Genomic DNA, 18,923 nt, shown 5'->3' on the forward strand with positions numbered 1-18,923 from the left:
ACATTGTCAGTTGAGAGAACATAGTGGAGGCTTTGCCTGAAAGTAACTTTGGATTCCTCTTCTTCCTCCTCCTCCCCCCTTCCCCACCCCCCCGAGAGGTGGGGGGAGGGTTTGCTTTAAATTTCTTGGAAAGGGCAATGAAACCAATGAACAATTAAAAAATGAGCATTTATTGGACTTTTGCAAAAGGGCATGGAAAGAGAATTTCTCCGTCGTCCTTCCATTTCTCTTTCCTTCTCTCCTTCCTTTCTACCAACCTCTGCGGGCTGGTCACAGACAGCGGGCGGGCTGCATCTGGCCCCCGGGCCACACTTTGCCCAGGTCTGACCCAGAGGGTTGTTGGTTGATGGAATTCAATTCCAGAAGAGGTCGAGACAGCTGTGAGCCTGGATAGCTTCAAGACAGGATTAGACAGATTCATGGATGCCAAGTGTATCGGTGGTTATTGAAACGGATGTCCGTGTGCCGCCTCTATGTTGGTTGAGGCAGGCAGGATTCCCTTGAGTACCATTTGTTGGCGGTCAAGGGGAAGGGAGGGTCTTGCCTCATGTACAATTGGTGGGCCAATGTGTGACACAGAATGCTGGACTCGATGGGCTTTGGCCTGATTCAGTCTGGCTCTTCTAATGTTATACCTTGGCAAAGCCAAATACCATTCACTCGTCGCGATCCAGATCTGGATTCGGCCCACGGGCCTTGAATTTCACACCCCTTGAAATAGAGACTCATTTTTTTTCTGAAAGTAGTTGTGGTGCTTCAGGGTCCTTGCCTTGTTTGGGCAGATCTTCAAAGCCACTTTCTCAAGCAATGCACGCCTGTTCTACTTGAGGATACTTGAAACTGGACCTCACATGCCAAAATGTAGAAGCCCTAAACCCAAACCCAAGTTTGATGTAAGGCAGTGATGGTGAACCTTGTTTTGGTTCGCGTGCCGAAAGTGTTTGTGTGCTAGCATGCGTGCACATGCTCACTCCTTTCCTCCCCCCCTCCACACACACACACACACAACCACTCCTGTGCTGTCCGCTGAAGCCTAGCAGGTGAAAATAATGCCCAAATGGGCAAACCGGAAGTTTGGGGAAATGCACTTCCTGTTTGCCCCATTTTGCTGTTTTTTGCACTCCGGGGCTTCAGGAAACTTCTGTGAACCCGTGTGCAAAAAACAGCACAATGGCAAACCAGAAGTCCGTTTCCCCAAACTTCCGGTTTGTCCATTGGGATTTTTTTGCCTCTAGGGCAGTGGTTCTCAACCTTTCTAATGTCGTGACCCCTTAATAAATTGAACGGGTCCAAAGATGGGCTGCAAGAATGGTGGAAGGTCTTAAGCATAAAACGTATCAGGAAAGACTTCATGAACTCCATCTGTAGAGTCTGGAGGACAGAAGGGAAAGGGGGGACAGATCGAAACATTTAAATATATTAAAGGGTTAAATAAGGTCCAGGGGGGAAGTGTTTTTAATAGGAAAGTGAACACAAGAACAAGGGGACACAATCTGAAGTTAGTTGGGGGAAAGATCCAAAGCAACGTGAGAAGATATTATTTTACTGAAAGAGTAGTAGATGCTTGGAATAAACTTCCAGCAGACGTGGTAGATAAATCCACAGTAACTGAACTTAAACATGCCTGGGATAAACATATATCCATCCTAAAATAAAATACAGGAAATAGTATAAGGGCAGACTAGATGGACCATGAGGTCTTTTTATGCCGTCAGTCTTCTATGTTTCTACGCTTCCAAAGGATGTGTATTAGGTTTGCCCTACTAGTTAGGGTTTCTTCTCCTTGTAAGAACACCAGTTTCACACATCCCCCCCGACCCCAGAAGCAGCCATAGCAGTGGTTTTAAAGCAAATTTATTTATTTATTAGACTTGTATGCCGCCTCTCTCCGAAGACTCGGAGCGGCTAATAAATAAATAGGTTCAAATGCATTGCGGCCTCATTTTAATGTCCAGTTCAGATAAAACATGTACAAAGGATGAAACGATTTGGAACTGCCCCAAAGTCACCATGGTTGAGTTCCCTTTGATAAGCAACAATCTCTACTACATGTCGCAATACATTCCATAACTTGCTGCTGTGCTTTCAGAAAATTACATAACGATTTTTAAAAAATAATATGCATGTAAATTTAAACTGAATTTAAATTGAATTTAAATGAGTTGTACTGCCCACGTAGTCTTCCTATCTCATTTATGTTTATATTGAGGGTTCAAGTTATTTTAACTTTCTTTTTACGGCCCTGTAATCCTTTAATTCGAGGTGGGATCGGGGCAACTGGATGGGGTGGGAATTTACTGGCCAGATGCCCTTCCCGATGCCTACGTGGAGTTCACAGGACTTTTTTTCTCTCCTTGCACCCTAAAAGGGAAACATCTGCCGCTACCTAGGATCGAACTCTCAACCTTCCAAGTGGGAGGTGAACTACTTCTCTGTATAGGTTGGAGCCGGCATTCAGGAAGGGTTTTTCTTATCCAATCACATCAAGGACTGAGCCTATCAATTGATCGATTGATTCGAGGCCACAAAACTATTTCAAGAGTGAATTTTATTTTTAAGAATGAATGAATGATTTGTATTGGTCACCAAAACTACGATAGCTTTGACTGACCTTGGTAACCTGCTAAAAATATAAGCAGCTGAAAAAATTCCCTGAGTTGAAATTTCAACTTCCATAAATTGGATTGGTGAATTGTTTACGCCAAACCTCAGCAAAAAATGTAGAATAGCCGCCTACCACATTCCATCTTTTTAAAGACTTTGTAAAGGCAAGTTTTTAAGCAGCAAAAAAACCCTATGTTCAAAAACATTTTCCCTTGACAAAAAGCACGTTTGCGGCGTTTTTACCCTTCACCGATTGCTTTAATTTTTATTTTGCATTTAGATTTTAATTTTATTGTTTTCCTAATATATTTCTGAAGAGTTTAATGGCGTGCTTCATATATTACATAGACCCTGAACTACAGACATCCTGAATAAGGATTGGCAGAATTGCTTTTATTAATATATATTAATATTTTAATCCCTCTTTCCTCCCCTTTTTGGAGAGATTTAAGGAACAATTCTATTTTACCGATTTTGCTTTAGCCCTTAGAATTCCTCTTTAAAAAACAAAACAAATGCCCTACGATGTTGACAATATGGCCTTCAACTGGTAACACACAACTTGGTTGCAGCTTCCGCAACGTCAAAATTTGTATGCCTCCATTTTTAGGCTTCCTAACGTAAGAGTTGAATGTGTAATATCGCTGAATCTTTCACTTTAGTGTAGCCCACACAGGCCCATATATGAAACTCTATTAACTCAGTTCATCTGGAGGAGGGGTGTCAAACTTTAGGCCCGTGGGCCGGGATACTTAAAATCTGACCCATGCGGCCGGGCCGGAAATAGCAAAGGATTGACGTATTGGCAGCCTAGATGGCCTATTGCACTACTTTGATGGCCAAAACGGGGCATGGGTGGGTAAGGCGTAGTCTCCGCACTGCCCATTTTTGGCTTGGACGGTCTCCTGCCGCACTCTGCTGGCCAAAATGGCCCATGTGAAAAACGGAGTCCCTCGCACCCCATTTTGGCAGGCAGGGTACAGCAGGAGACATCTCTCCCTCTCTCACCTCCCAGCCGGCCTGTGGAGGAGATCTACAAGGTTGATCCAGCCCTCGAAGCAAAATCCAGTTTGACACCCCTGATCCTAAAAGCAAGGTTATCCAAACTTGGCAACTTTTAAGACCCGTGGACTTCAACTCCCAGAATTCCCCAGCCAGCCAGCGGGCATTAAAAGTTGCCAAAAAGTTGAACATACCCACATAATGCCTGTATCCCTAGACTGGTATACTTCATAGCTCCTCTTGTGACTTCTGCGTAGTTGAAGCCCCCTAAAAAAGTTACAATTTCCTATTTTGTTTATCACGTTTTGAGTCGATCGATGGCAGGTATCTTATTATTATTATTTTTTGGTTGATAAAAAAGCTGTCCTATCTCAAAACTCCAGTGATATTTACCCCCCCCCCTTCTAATGGAGGAGAAATTCCCCAATTTGAACCTTCTGCATAGTTGACCTCCCTAGAAAATTTCCAATTTCCTATTTTTTTTAAATCATGTTTCAAGTCAATCAATGGCTGGTATCTTTTTTGTTTTGTTGACAAAAAAGCTTTCGTATCTAAAAACTCCAGTCCAGTGATATTTTTTTTCTTTCTAACGGATGAGAAAATTCCCCGATTTGAATCGAGGGGAGTGGAGGAGACCGACAGGGGATGGTCAATAAGCTTCCAAACTACATGGTGGATTGTCGACAGACGATCCGTTCCGCCCTGCAATTCTTTTCCCGTCTCCGCAAAAGCAGTACAACCCCCCCTCCCCTCCGGTTCTTCTGGAAATGACAACCGTCTGAAGCCGCTCCCGAGATCTACCGGATGAAGCACGCTCATTTTGAGGGCCAATAGAAATCACCACGCTTTGTCTCCTAGGAAGGGCTGGCCGAATATTGCTGTATTAAGTGCTTGTGGCAAAGACTGCACACCCGTTCCGGCTTGATGCTAGAGGGCAGGGGTAGTTCGTAGGCTGAGCAATCTTCACAGAAGAGGCCTCCGCAGTTCTTGCAGATGTTCTGAAGAGGGGAGAGAGAGCAATGAGACACGTGAGAATCCCACCTATCTAATTAAACTGCCTTGCTTATCCACAGAAATATTAAGCACCATTGTGGTCATTAAGTTGAGGACTGCCTTCAGCACAGAGGCAACAGCAGGTAGAAGAGAAGAGAAAATGAATAGAATACAATAGGAATAGAATAGAACAGAATAGAATTCTTTATTGGCCAAGTGTGACTGGACACACTGGTGCATAGGCTCTCAGTGTACATAAAAGAAAATACAGTGGTACCTCATCATACGAACTTAATTGGTTCCAGGAGGAGGTTTGTAAGGTGAAAAGTTCGTTAAGATAAAACAATGTTTCCCATAGGAATCAATGTAAAAGCAAATAATGTGTGCAAATCCTTAAGGAAAACCCCAAACTTTAGAAGGGAGGCGAACAGAGGGCAGGGAGGAGCAGCTAAAGGGGGCGGGTGGAAGAAGCAAGGCTAGGCTAAAGGGTGAGTGGAAAGGAAGAAAGGCAAGGGGGGCGCCCCTCCCTTTTCTTTCTTCAAAAGACACCCTTTCAGTGCCTTTGCAAGCACGTTGTTCTGTGCAAAATCTTTCCTCTTCCAAGCCGCCCCTCCCTTTTCTTTCTTCAAAAGACACCCTTTCAGTGCCTTTGCAAGCACATTGTTCTCTGCAAAATCTTTCCTCCTCCAAGCCGCCCCTCCCTTTCTTCAAAAAAGGGGAAAAAAAGAAACCCCTTCATCCCAGCAGCAGCTGCTTGGGTTTGTAAGGTGAAAATAGTTCGGAAGAAGAGGCAAAAAAATCTTAAACACCGGGTTCGTATCTTGAAAAGTTCGTTAGAAGAGGCGTTTGTAAGATGAGGTACCACTGTGTTCTCCTGGACCCCACCAGTTGGAATTCTTTAATGGATGGAGCATGGTTCCGTATGGAGCCCAGCTTCCTTGTGCCAGCTTTAAAATAGTTACTCAGGTTAGGAGGTGAGCTGAATTACCTTTCTTTTGCTCCGGGTACTTTCTTCTTGACAGAGTTGGCAGGGTTTGAGCTTGTCAGGAGCTTGCTCCTAAAAAACATTGAAAATGCAACACGTTTATGCCTATTTGGGGTTCAGCTCTTCCACTCTTCTCATTCCATTCCATTCTATCTGAGCGACTTTATCTGCAAAAAACTGAACGAATTCCTCAGCTCTACCCGGAAAGGGTTTGTTGTGGTTCAGCCTCAGTCAGATCATAGACCAGCTGCGTCTCTGCTGGCTCCATGCCTGAGGGAGGCTGAGAGCGAAGAGGAGAGTTCTTGGCAGCCAGACAGGGGAGATTACAGTCAGGAAAGTGATGAGGAAGAAAGGCCTGGGAGCCCTGGGGAAGGGCTCTCTCAAGCAAGTAGCTTGGATTCTCTGGAGTCCTTGGATGACGAAGCACAAGCTATCATTAGTATGCGACAGAGACGCATAGATCAAAGGAGGCAGCAACTGAATAAATATTATCAGTGTTGAATGAGGAACACCAGGGGGTTGAGTGGGGTCCTCATTAGCAGGGAAGGGTTTATAGGGCAGACAAACTCTTTCGGCAGCGTGGAGTGTTATCAAAGTGGAGTTGCTGTTATCTGCATTTTCTCTCAGCGTTTTTGTTCCTGGCTCGTGGCCCAGCAGCCTTGAAGACCCGTGGGAGGTTGGTGTATGTTAGCAACAGCCTCGTTTGGCATTGAGGATCCTGTGTTTATGTATGAACAATTGCCTTTGTGTATCTATTTGGAGTTCCAGTGCTTTCCTGACTTGTATGGACATTTTCTGTTGGCTTCTTTTCTCTTTACCATTATAAAACTGTGTTTGGATTCAACCCGTGTGTCTGGCTTATCTTTTTGGGTTGGTCATAGCTTCCGGAGTGACCCAGACAGAACAGGATTCCACCGTTTCCACCTTATTGAGGAGGGAGCGGGTAGGGGAGAATCTGCAGACACAATAAGGGCGGTAACGTACGCAGACGTTGCCGCCTCTATCGCCACGAGGTAAGTCCTAATGTAGGCCCTTACCCATGTCCGGTCAGACTCAGAGTTACGGTCCCTCCGTGCTTGCTCTAGGCATCCCTTGTGGTGTTTCATCCCCCGGAGTTCCTCAATAAAGCAAGGAGATCTCGAGGGTCTACTACAGCGGTCCCCAAACTACGGCCCGCGGGCCACATGCGGCCCACTGAGGCCATTTATCCCGCCCGGCGGTGAGTAACAAGAGCACAGGGAAAAGAGAGAGAGAGAGAAAGAAAGAAAAGGGAAAGAGAGGGAGGGAAGGAGAAGTGGAGAGGAATGAAGGAGGGAAGGAAGGAAGGAGATATGGAGGGAACAAGGAAGGAAGGAAGAATGAAATGAATGGAGGGACAGAGGAAGGAAGGACTGTTTTGGGGGGGTAGTTTTTTTAAATTTTTCTCTCAACATACATTCAAACAACACAGTGTGCCATCTAATTTTCTATGAATAAAATGCAGTATTTTGTTAATAACTAATATCAATCATCAAAAAAGTTGCAAGTTTTTTTTTTCTAATTTTGTCTTCCAGTTACATTCATTTTCTTTTAATTTAATTTAATTTCCTCCTTTTCCTTCAAAAAGTGCAACACCAACTATATTTCTAACTTATTAACCATTATGCCAAAGTGCTTCCTTCTTTCTTTATACATTTTTCTATAAACCAAGAAAACCTTGTATAGCCAATCAGATGTCAACAAAAGAAAATTAAAAACAAAACATGAACATATATGAATTTCAGACGTTCTCCCCCCCTCTAAATAGTGTGTTCCCATTTTGTTTTTTACTTTAAAACAAGGTATGTGCAGTGTGCATAGGGATTTGTGCATAATTTTTTTTTATAGTCTGGCCCGCCAACAGTCCGAGGGACAGTGAACTGGCCCCCTGTGTAAAAAGTTTGGGGACCCCTGGTCTACTACCTCGGAGAGGCCGCAGAGGCACAATCTGGTCTAGAGCCCTCAGGGCCACCTTATTCCATGCTGTCACTAGAGACTCAGACAGATTATGGACAAACGTGTCGGGAATTACCCCAAGCTCCCTCTGAAACCCATCCGGGTGGTATTAGGCGCCTGGGGCAGAACCTCCCAATCGGTTTTGCCTCCCTGCAGTGGGGAATTGGTCAGTCAAACTCCAATAAATAATTGTTGAAGAAAAGAAATGTGGTGCAGGAAGAGGGAGATTGTGATCCCGCTTTATAGAGCACTGGTGAGACCCCATTTGGAATACTGTGTTCAGTTCTGGAGACCTCACCTACAAAAAGATATTGACAAACTTGAACGGGTCCAAAGACGGGCTACAAGAATGGTGGAAGGTCTTAAGCATAAAACGTATCAGGAAAGACTTAATGAACTCAATCTGTATAGTCTGGAGGACAGAAGGAAAAGGGGGGACATGATCGAAACATTTAAATATATTAAAGGGTTAAATAAGGTTCAGGAGGGAAGTGTTTTTAATAGGAAAGTGAACACAAGAACAAGGGGACACAATCTGAAGTTAGTTGGGGGAAAGATCAAAAGCAACATGAGAAAATATTATTTGACTGAAAGAGTAGTAGATCCTTGGAACAAACTTCCAGCAGACGTGGTAGATAAATCCACAGTAACTGAATTTAAACATGCCTGGGATAAACATATATCCATCCTAAGATACAGAAAATACTATAAGGGCAGACTAGATGGACCATGAGGTCTTTTTCTGCCGTCAGACTTCTATGTTTCTATGTTTCTGGGCGACCCTCGTACAATCATCCCATCTCCTCCCGCCACCCAGTCTCAGCTCCAGGTACAGTGTTCCCTCGATTTCCGCGGGGGATGCGTTCCAAGGTCGCCCGCGAAAGTTGAATTTCCGCGAAGTAGAGATGCGGAGGTAAATACACTATTTTTGGCTATGAACAGTATCACAAGCCTTCCCTTAACACTTTAAACCCCTAAACTGCAATTTCTCATTCCCTTAGCAACCATTTAGATTACTACTCACCATGTTTCTTTATTAAAGTTTATTTTAAAAAAATATTTATTAAAGGCGGACGAACGTTTGGCAATGACATATGACTCCATCGGGCGGGAAAAACCGTGGTATACGGGAAAAAACTGCAAAGTTTTTTTAAATTAATATTTTTGAAAAACCGTGGTATAGACTTTTCACGAAGTTCGAACCCGCGAAAATCAAGGGAACACTGTACTATCAACAACTATCCTTCCATCCCCCCTCTCTCCATCAGCGTCTTGGATGAGAAGCAAAACTTCTTCTTCTTCCTCAAGAAAGAAAATCCAGCCCAGTTGCCTTTTAAAGAGGAAGAAAAAGACCTTTGAGACATTGTCACCAGTTGCGACCCTGTTTGGACCGGGACTCACTGCTCACAGTCACTCACGCCCTCATCACCTTGAGGTTCAATTACTGCAACGCTCTCTACATGGGGCGACCTTTGAAAAGTGTTCGGAAACTTCAGATCGTGCAGAATGCAGCTGTGAGAGCAATCACGGGCTTCCCAAAGTATGCCCATGTCACACCAACACTCCGCAGTCTGCATTGGTTGCCGATCAGTTTCTGGTCACAATTCAAAGTGTTGGTCATGACCTATAAAGCCCTTCATGGCATCGGACCAGAATATCTCCGAGACCGCCTTCTGCTGCACGAATCCCAGCGACCGATTAGGTCCCACAGAGTGGGCCTTCTCCGGGTCCCGTCAACTAAACAATGTCGGTTGGCGGGCCCCAGGGGAAGAGCCTTCTCTGTGGCGGCCCCAGCCCTCTGGAACCAGCTCCCCCCAGAGATTAGAACTGCCCCCACCCTCCTTGCCTTTCATAAACTTCTCAAAACCCACCTTTGTCGTCAGGCATGGGGGAACTGAGATATTTCCCCCGGGCCTATATAATTTATGTATGGTAGGTTTGTATGTATGTCTTTTTAATAATGGGGTTTTTAAATTGAAAATTATTACATTTGTCATGAACTGTTTTATTGTGTTGTGAGCCACCCCGAGTCTACAGAAAGGGGCGGCATACAAATCTAATAAATAAATAAATAAATTTGAAGCGGCTGAAATTTCCAAGTTCAAACCCGACTGTTGGGGGGCGAGAAGGGTGGGTGATACCTCGTCTTACAAACACCGCATCATACAAACTTTTCGAGATACAAACCCGGGGTTTAAGATTTTTTTGCCTCTTCTTACAAACTATTTTCACCTTACAAACCCACAGCTGCTGCTGGGATACCCCACCTCCGAACCTCCGTTGCCAGCTAAGCACCCGTTTTTTCACTGCTGGGTTTCCCCTGAGGATCCCCTCCATGGGAAACCCCATCTCTGGACTTCTGTGTTTCTGCGATGCTTCAGGGGAATCTCAGCATCGCAAAACCAGGCGCTTCGCTGGCAACGGAAGTCCGGAGGTGGGGTTTCCCAGCAAGGGGAGCCTCAGTGAAATTGCAGCATCGCAGAAACACAGAGGTCCGGAGGTGGGTTTTCCCATGGAGGGGAGTCTCAGGGGAATCCCAGCAGAGCAAAAACGGGCACTTCGGCTGGCAAAAGGGGTGAATTTTGGGCTTGCACGCATTAATCGCTTTTCCATTGATTCCTATGGGAAACATTGTTTTGTCTTACAAACTTTTCACCTTAAGAACCTCGTCCCGGAACCACTTAAGTTTGTAAGACAAGGTATCACTGTATTTTCCCAGAATTTTAAAAAACCTGTTTACTTACCTGCTCGTCTTGAGGGCCAGGAAACGTGCTGCAATATAAGATATTGATTTAATTCATCTCCGTCTTGCAAAGAAAACCCCAAACTCAGGTATTAAGTATGTGCCGACTTTTTCAATCATTATACGGGTGGTCCGTAACTTACGACCGGTTTGCTTAGCAACCGTTTGAAGTTATGACATGAATTTACGGCTTCATGATCCACATTCAAAATTTTGACAGCCCCTTCCCCCCCAATCACAGGACCGAATTGGGGGAGGGCTCAGGAAAACACCCCCCCCTCGCATTTATGACCATTTGCAATGTTCCAGACATGTGACTGGCATTTTACGGGTTTTTTTGCTGGAAAGCAGCGTTTACTCCCGGTTTCTGGCAAGAAATGGCTATTTCGGACAATGGACTCAGTTAATTGTGATCCTAAGTTGACCCGCATAACTTAGGATCACAATTCTGGGTTCAATTAGTCATTAATTAATATCTAGAATTAAAGAGGCTTAGCTAAAGGTCTTAGTGGAACCTACTGAAATTTGGAACAATAAACTAATAAACTCTGTAGCAAACATGAGATAATGTTTCATCTATATCTATATATCTCTATCTAAATATTCTATATATCATATATCTATATCTAATCTCTATATCTACATATCTCTATATCTATTATATATCTATATCTAATCTCTATATCTACATATCACTATATCTATTATATATCTATATCTAATCTCTATATCTACATATCTATATCTATTATATATCTATATCTAATCTCTATATTTATATATCTATACTGCTCAAAAAAATAAAGGGAACACTCAAACAACACATCCTAGACCTGAATGAATGAAATATTCTCATTGAATACTTTGTTCTGAACAAAGTTGAATGTGCACAACAGCATGTGAAATAGATTGTCAATCAGTGTTGCTTCCTAAGTGGACAGTTTGATTTCACAGAAGTTTGATTTACTTGGAGTTATATTGTGTGGTTTAAGTGTTCCCTTTATTTTTTTTGAGCAGTGTATATATATCTATATATAAGAAGAGCCATGCTGAGTCAGGCCAAAGCCCATCGAGTCCAGCATTCTGTGTGGCCCACCAATTGTCCATGGGGATCTTGAGCAGAAAGAGAAGGCAAGACCCTCCCTTTCCCTTGACCCCCAACAAGTGGTACTCAAGGGAATCCTGCCTGCCTCAACCAACATAGAGGCAGCACTTGGACATCCATATAATAATATAATATAATATAATATAATATAATATAAATATAATAAATATAATATATAATATATTATAATATAAAATATAATATATTATAATATAACAACATAACAATATAATAAATATAATATATCTATTATATATCTCTATCTAATCTCTATATCTTTAAATCTCTATCTATATATCTCTATCTCTATCCTGCTCAAAAAAATAAAGGGAACATTCAAAGAACACATCCTAGATCTGAATGAATGAAATATTCTCATTGATTACTTTGTTCTGTACAAAGTTGAATGTGCACAACAGCAGGTGAAATTGATTGTCAATGTTGCTTCCTAAGTTGACAGTTTGATTACACACAAGTTTGATTTACTTGGAGTTATATTGTGTTGTTTAAATGTTCCCTTTATTTTTTTGACCAGCGTATATATCTATATATCTATTACATATCTATATCTAATCTATATACAGTATCTATATATATATCTATATCTATGTATCCAATCTCTATATATCTCTATCTCTATATCCAGCCCCAGGAATCACAAAAAGGCTTCCACAATGACTTATGACTTATAAACATCACTGTTATGTTTCTTTGCTTGTTTTAAAAAAAAAGCCAAAGTCTGTGATTTTGGATTTAATCCATACCTGCTTGAAAACAGAGCATTCTCTTTCGCTGATGTTCTCGATGGGGAATAGCCTTCTAGGTGCCTGTCGCTTGAATCCTATCAACGTAAGGGATATGTTGAAGAACCAAAGCAGAATAACCCAAAACATGCTTTATTTTGAATATGCTACCTAAAAACAAGGGGTGGAAACCTTTCATTATGGAATTGCTTTTCTATAATAGTAGCAGCACTTAGCACTTAGCAACATAGAAAAAGACCTCATGGTCCATCTAATCTGCCCTTATACTATTTTCTGTATTTTATCTGAGGATGGATCTATGTTTATCCCAGGCAGGTTTAAATTCAGTTACTGTGGATTTACCAACCACGTCTGCTGGAAGTTTGTTCCAAGGATCTACTACTCTTTTAGAAAAATAATATTTTCTCATGTTCCTTTTGATCTTTCCCCCAACTAACTTCAGATTGTGCCCCCTTGTTCTTGGGTTCACTTTCCTATTAAAAACACTTCCCTCCTGGACCTTATTTAACCCTTTAATATATTTAAATGTTTCGATCATGTCCCCCCTTTTCCTTCTGTCCTCCAGACTATACAGATGGAGTTCATGAAGTCTTTCCTGATACGTTTTATGCTTAAGACCTTCCACCATTCTTGTAGCCCGTCTTTGGACCCGTTCAATTTTGTCAATATCTTTTTGTAGGTGAGGTCTCCAGAACTGAACACAGTACTCCAAATGTGGTCTCACTTAACTTAAGACTTAACTTAATAACTTAAGACTTATATACCGCTTCATAATAAAGATGTGTAGAGATTCGTGACCTATGACACATTTGATTCCTCCCGAGGGCTCAACTTGATCATCAAATGCAGTATTTGAGTTTTTTGACACTATCCCACAAATTCCCCTAACAGTATATTTGCATATTGACTGACAGCCGCCAGAATCCCAGCCACGATTAATAAACACTATGCTAAGTGTTGTGGTTGGCTCTGGCCCAGCTCCTGCCCCAAGGAATGTGGATGTGGGGGAAACATCCACATGCCACAGGCCTGTTTTGCTCCCGATGGAATCTGCCGACGAAGCCTCCTCTGACCAAGGAAGTGAGAGTGACAGGGAAGGGGGGAGATTGGCAGACAGCCCAGGAGGAGATCAATCATCCTTATCATCCCTGGATTCTGAACAAGAACTTATGACGGACCCACGCATGCGTAGAGTGATGCATAGGAGAGAACAACTGAAGGATTATTACAGGAGATAAATGAGGCCACCTGTGGTTGGGTGGGGCTGCTGTAATTAGTGCTACAGATGAAAACAGCAGCCTGATGGTTTAGTCTTGTGGAAGATTATCTGATTCATAGTTCGTCAAGATCGTGGTTTTTGCTGTTTCCCTGTTCAAGACTGTGTGTGGACTTTCTGGACTTTGGACTCAACTTCCCAGTTACTGGGTGAGAAATTGGGTTGCATTTAACCTGTGCCTTGTGTGTACCAGAAAATCCCTTTGACATTTAAAAAGGGAGTTTTTTCTGCTTTTCTGTTGATAAAGACTTCTGGTTTTCCTTCTATCGTGTGGTGTGTGTCTTTTTGGACTAATTACCCTGTAATTACGGGCGGTTGAGACACACTGGCAGAACAGCTAAGCACCCAGTTTAAAAAAGGAAGCAGCATTAAGCCAGTGAGATATAGAGCAACAAACTAGAATTATTACTATCTTGGATGCTGTCTTCTGGATGCCTTTGTTAAGGCCGAACAAGCTTTTGTTATCTGGGACTCCGTGAGGCGGATGTAGCCATTGCTCCCGTTCTCGTCTCAATTCAACTTCAAGCTGGCCTCTGAAGCAACAAAAGGAGAAAATATGTTAAATATAACATGCACACACACACACACACACACACACACACACACACAGCAAAAGTAAACTGGTTCCCATCCTTTTCTTCAAGAAGTATCATTTTTATAAATGTCAATTTTCATTTGAGCAACAAACAAAGATTAATTGAACAATGCCAGTACACAACCACTGCAGGAAAAAAAACAATTGCTGCCAACCTGCCTTCCGTTGAGGACTTGTATACTGCACGAGTCAAAAAGAGGGCTGTGAAAATATTGATTGACCCCTCACACCCTGTTGTGGTTAGCTCTGGCCCTGCTCCTGCCCCAAGGACTGTGGATGTGGGGGAGACATCCACATGCTGCAGGCCTGTTTTGCCCCCCCCGGTGGAATCTGCTGATGAAGGCTCCTCTGACCAAGAAGACATGAATGATAGGGAGGAGGAGAGTGTGGCAGACAGCTCAGAAGGAGACCAATTATCTAGCTCCTCCTTGGATTCAGAACAAGAGTTAATGATACAGCCACGCATGTGGAGAGCGATGCATAGGCAACAACAACTGAGAGATTATTACCAAAGAAAATGAGGCCACCTGTGGTTGGGTGGGGCTGTGGTCATTAGTGAGGCTGCTATAAATAGCAGCCTGTGGGTTTGGCCATGGTGGAGGATTATCTGATCGTTGTGTTTCGTGACTGCTTTACTGACTTTGACTTTTTGTGTGCTGATTTTTCCCCGCTTTGAAACTAAACCAGAGCAAAGTGTGTTTCATTTTGTGAAAGAAGAAGGACTGTGAATTGCCTCACAGCTGCAAGCTAAGTATCACAGAACTGATAAGGGACTTGGAGAAATTACCAGTTTGTTTGGAGACGAGTGCTCTTTGCTATACCAAAAGAGGGCTTGGTTTAAGTGAATTTTCATTATAAAGAACATTGTTTTGAATTTTCAAACGTGTGTGTCTGAAATTTGTACCTGTGAATTTTTGGGAGGAGTCTACCAGAGAGCCCGACAGAACACACCCTGGATATAAACTGTTTCAACTTGTTCTGCCGGCTTAGGACACAAGCCTTCGATTAAAGGTAAAAGTAGTCAAAACAGACACACACACACGGGAAAATGCAACAATAGTTTCTTTATCCAAAGAAAAATAGAAGCAAAACTCCCTTTTTAAATTCAAAGGAATTTCTTGTAAAAACAAAACACACTTGAACGCAGTGAGATATCAAAGACAATAAAACTCCAGTCAATTAACCAGTAACTGTGAAATTTGTCACAGCCTCTACTCTTCAGATGGTGTAAAACTCACTATGATTTATGGTCAAAGTCCTGAAATCCAAACAGAGTCCCGAGGACAATCCTGAACGGCAAGTCAAGGTCCACAAGTACGATCAGATAATCTTCCACACTACGAGGCCGGCACGCTGCCCATTTAGTAGGAGCCCTAATTACTTGAACCCCACCCAACCACAGGTGGACTCTCTTATCGCCTGTAATACTTTTGAAGCTGTTCTCTCCTATGCATAGTTCTACGCCTGCGTGGATCTATCATTGCTTCCTCATCAGAGTGTATCGAAGATAATGAGGACTGGCTTCTTCCTGGGCTGTCTGCCAAGCCCCCCTCTGCCATATCACAGACACTTCCTTCTTCTGATGATAATTCACTGGCCGAATCTGTCGGTAGCAAAACAGGCCTGTGACATTTGGATGTTTCTCCCACATCCACCTTCCACAGTCCTTGGGGCAGGAGCTTGGCCAGAGCTAACCACAACACAACTCCTACCCTCAAAACATCGCTACAGAGGACTGCACACCAAGACAACTAGACACAAGGACAGTTTTTTCCCGTATGCCCTCACTCTGCTAAACAAATAATTCTGCTAACAAATAAACACTCAAAGAGCCACAAAGGTCCTTACTGGAAGCCCACCGTTCAATTCGGGAGCCGACCGGAAGTCCGGTTCCTTCACCATAGAGTCTCCTCCTAGCACGGCATCCTTTTTCCTCTGCCAACCAGAAGTACGGTCCCTCCACCATAGAGTCTCCTCCTAGCACGGCATCCTTTTTCCTCTGCCAACCAGAAGTCCGTTTCCCCCACCATAGAGTCTCCTCCTAGCACGGCATCCTTTTTCCTCTGCCAACTATTAGTCCAGTTCCCCCACCAGAGAGTCTCCTCCTAGCACGGCATCCTTTTTCCTTTACCAACCAAAAGCCCAGTTCCCCCACCATAGAGTCTCTTCCTAGCACGGCATCCTTTTTCCTCTGCCAACCAAAAGCCCGGTTCCCCCACCATAGAGTCTCCTCCTAGCACGGCACCCTTTTTCCTCTGCCAACCAAAAGCCCGGTTCCCCCACCGTAGAGTCTTCTCCTAGTGCAGGGATAGGCAAAGTTGGCTCTTCTATGACATGTGGACTTCAATTCCCAGAATTCCCGAGCTAGCAGGATTGGCTCAGGAATTCTGGGAGTTGAAGTCCCAGAAGAGAGACTGCGGGAACTGGGCATGGATAGCCTTGAGAAAAGGAGGGCCAGAGGGGACATGATAGCTGTATACAGGTATGTGAGGGGTTGCCACAGAGAGGAGGGGGCCACTCTATTCACCAGAGCACCAGAGGGCCGGACGAGGAGCAACGGCTGGAAGCTGACCAAGGAAACATTCAACCTAGAAGTAAGGAAGAACTTTTGACGGTCAGAGCGATCAACCATTGGAACAACCTGCCTGCAGAGGCTGTGAACTCCCCAACTCTGGACACTTTCAAGAGGAGATTGGACTGCCACTTGGCTGGGGTGCTTTAGGATTCCTGCTCAGGCAGGGGTTTGGACTTGATGACCTGCATGGTCCCTTTCAACTCTAACAATAAATAAATAAAGTCATAGAACAGCCAACCTTGCCTACACCTGTCCTAACACGGCATCCTTTTTTCCTCTACCTATCCTAACCGAAATCAATTGTGGCGCCGACCAGCCACAGCAGAAGGACAAAAGAGCCACACGCGGCTCCAGAGCCGCAGACAGAAAACTCCCGCCAACGAAAGACACCCAGAGGAAAAGAAACGGTTCTATCTTCACCGCTGCTTCGTGAGTTGCTCCACTTCGACTTGAAGGCTGTTGATCTTGTCCCCGAATTCGTCCTTGAAGAGCCGGTTGTCTTCCCGTAGCGTCTGGCTCTCCCGCTCGGACAGCTGCAATCTGGGTATGAGCCATATGAACTTGTGATAAAAAACAAAAGCTATGGTAGGGGGGGAAGACCAAATTGAAACCATAAATAAAAGGAAAAGGCAGAAATGAGCGATGGAGGGATGAGCGCGGGAACGAGAAGCAGTGCGGTGGACGAGAAAAAAACAAAAATCTAACGAAGGACTTTTAAAAAATAAAATCAAAATGGCTGGAGGTGAACCAGGCAGCAACAGTGTCTCTTTTCCATTTTTTTTTTATTCTATTACTACAGTTTACAGTCATTAGATGGTAAACATAAAACATCACTTTTAATATCCATAGTCAAAAGCAAATCTCAAGTACAGATTAATGTGAAAAGGTCTCGGTGGGGTCTTCGTTACATTACACCGCAGCTTTATTATACAACTGGAAACATTTTTCGCCAAAGGGTAACCTAGGTTATTAGTGCATTTGTCTAGCCTCAGTCACAACTGTTACATCGGGGGGGGGGGGGGGGTAGGAAGCACGCTAGGAGTTCCGGACTGAACGGTGAAAAGTTGTGGGCTGTTCGTTTAGGGTTCCCAGACTAATTTTTTTTTGGGGGGGGGGGCAGGGGCTGCTGAACGAGAAGAAAGGGGGCCAACGGATACTATCACAACACACAAACTGATTTTGGGGCTACTTGGGTCCGCCAACGGTGGGGAGGGGGGCAAATACTTAGGGTGAAGGCTTCACTGGTCGGGTAGAAGGAATTGTTCTGCCAAAATAATGACGCCGCCTTGCCTTGACGCCTCTGAAACAGCCTCGCGAATTCAGTCCGCCGAGGCAGTAGTGCATTGAGCTGCCCATCCCCGGCCTGTGAACGCATGCCCCTGTACGAGAGTCCGATTCTGCACATCTGCCGTAAGCGAAATCTCTCACGAGGATGCTCATGTGTGAGATTTCGCCTATTTTGGGCGGTTTTTTGCTTCCGCGCATACACGGAAACAAAGAAATCTCTGAAAATAGGCGGACTCTTTCTCCCGCGAGTATCTTCGCATGAGATTTTGCTTGTGGCGCATGGGCAGAAGCCGAATCTTGCGCCGACATGCACGCTCGCCCACACTGGTCTCGGAGAATGCACCAATAGTGCCGAAAACGAGGAGCCCTTCACTAGCCAAAGGGTACCGTCGGAAAGGTAGGACTTCTGCCGCATGAATCCCAGCGACCGATCAGGTCCCACCGAGTTGGCCTTCTCCGGGTAAATAATGTTTCTGCGCATGCGCAGAAGCGTTGCGTCAACCAATAGCAATGGGTTGTAGAACCCACTACTTGTCCTTAGACTTATACAATTGAGCCAGGGAAGGGCCGCCCGTCGTGGCGCTACCGGTGATCTACTGGCACTGGGCGTGCATGTGTTCATGTTAGATGTGAACATCGGCGTGAGATTCGGGTTCCTGAGCATGCGCAGAAGCCGAATCTCACATGAGATTTCTCTGATTTTCAGAATTTTTTTTGCTTCTGTGCATGCATGCATGGATGCAAAAATAATGCCGAAAATCGGGGAAATCTTGTGCATATGAGCATGCTCAGGCAAGATTTCACTTCCTGCTCATGCGCAGGAGCGTAATCTCACACGGGCGGGCGCGTGTACCCATCGAGGAGGAGGAGATTGATGCACATCTCCATTTTTCCAACTGGGACTGCGCAGTGGACCAGCCCAATATTGGCTTCACCAAATCCTCAATCAATACAACCCAAAGTATTTCCTAGCAATGGTGGAGAAACACTGGGAGGCCACTGTCACGCTGAATATTGCCA

General features: G+C 44.1%; 1 protein-coding gene across 7 annotated transcripts in view; it reads right to left on the bottom strand.

Annotated features, from left to right (window-relative positions):
- Window positions 1–1,841: 1,841 nt before the first annotated feature.
- Window positions 1,842–18,923, bottom strand: part of RUFY3 (RUN and FYVE domain containing 3) — a 73,910-nt gene continuing 56,828 nt past the window's right edge. For 2 of the 7 annotated variants that reach the window (XM_070756897.1, XM_070756893.1), the window contains exons 13-18: window positions 17,037–17,156; window positions 13,856–13,979; window positions 12,171–12,247; window positions 10,303–10,330; window positions 5,588–5,656; window positions 1,842–4,604 (exon numbers count right to left, since the gene is read on the bottom strand). In XM_070756897.1, coding sequence (XP_070612998.1) covers window positions 4,461–4,604; window positions 5,588–5,656; window positions 10,303–10,330; window positions 12,171–12,247; window positions 13,856–13,979; window positions 17,037–17,156 — 562 coding nt within the window. In that variant the 3' untranslated portion in view covers window positions 1,842–4,460. Of the gene's footprint in view, window positions 4,605–4,787; window positions 4,877–5,479; window positions 5,657–10,302; window positions 10,331–12,170; window positions 12,248–13,855; window positions 13,980–17,036; window positions 17,157–18,923 lie in introns of those variants that run through there. The other 5 variants (XR_011559569.1, XM_070756891.1, XM_070756892.1 and 2 more) reach the window with 5 other exon arrangements.

The sequence above is a fragment of the Erythrolamprus reginae genome, chromosome 7 (genome assembly GCF_031021105.1).
Source record: "Erythrolamprus reginae isolate rEryReg1 chromosome 7, rEryReg1.hap1, whole genome shotgun sequence".
Taxonomy (NCBI): Eukaryota; Metazoa; Chordata; class Lepidosauria; order Squamata; family Dipsadidae; genus Erythrolamprus; species Erythrolamprus reginae.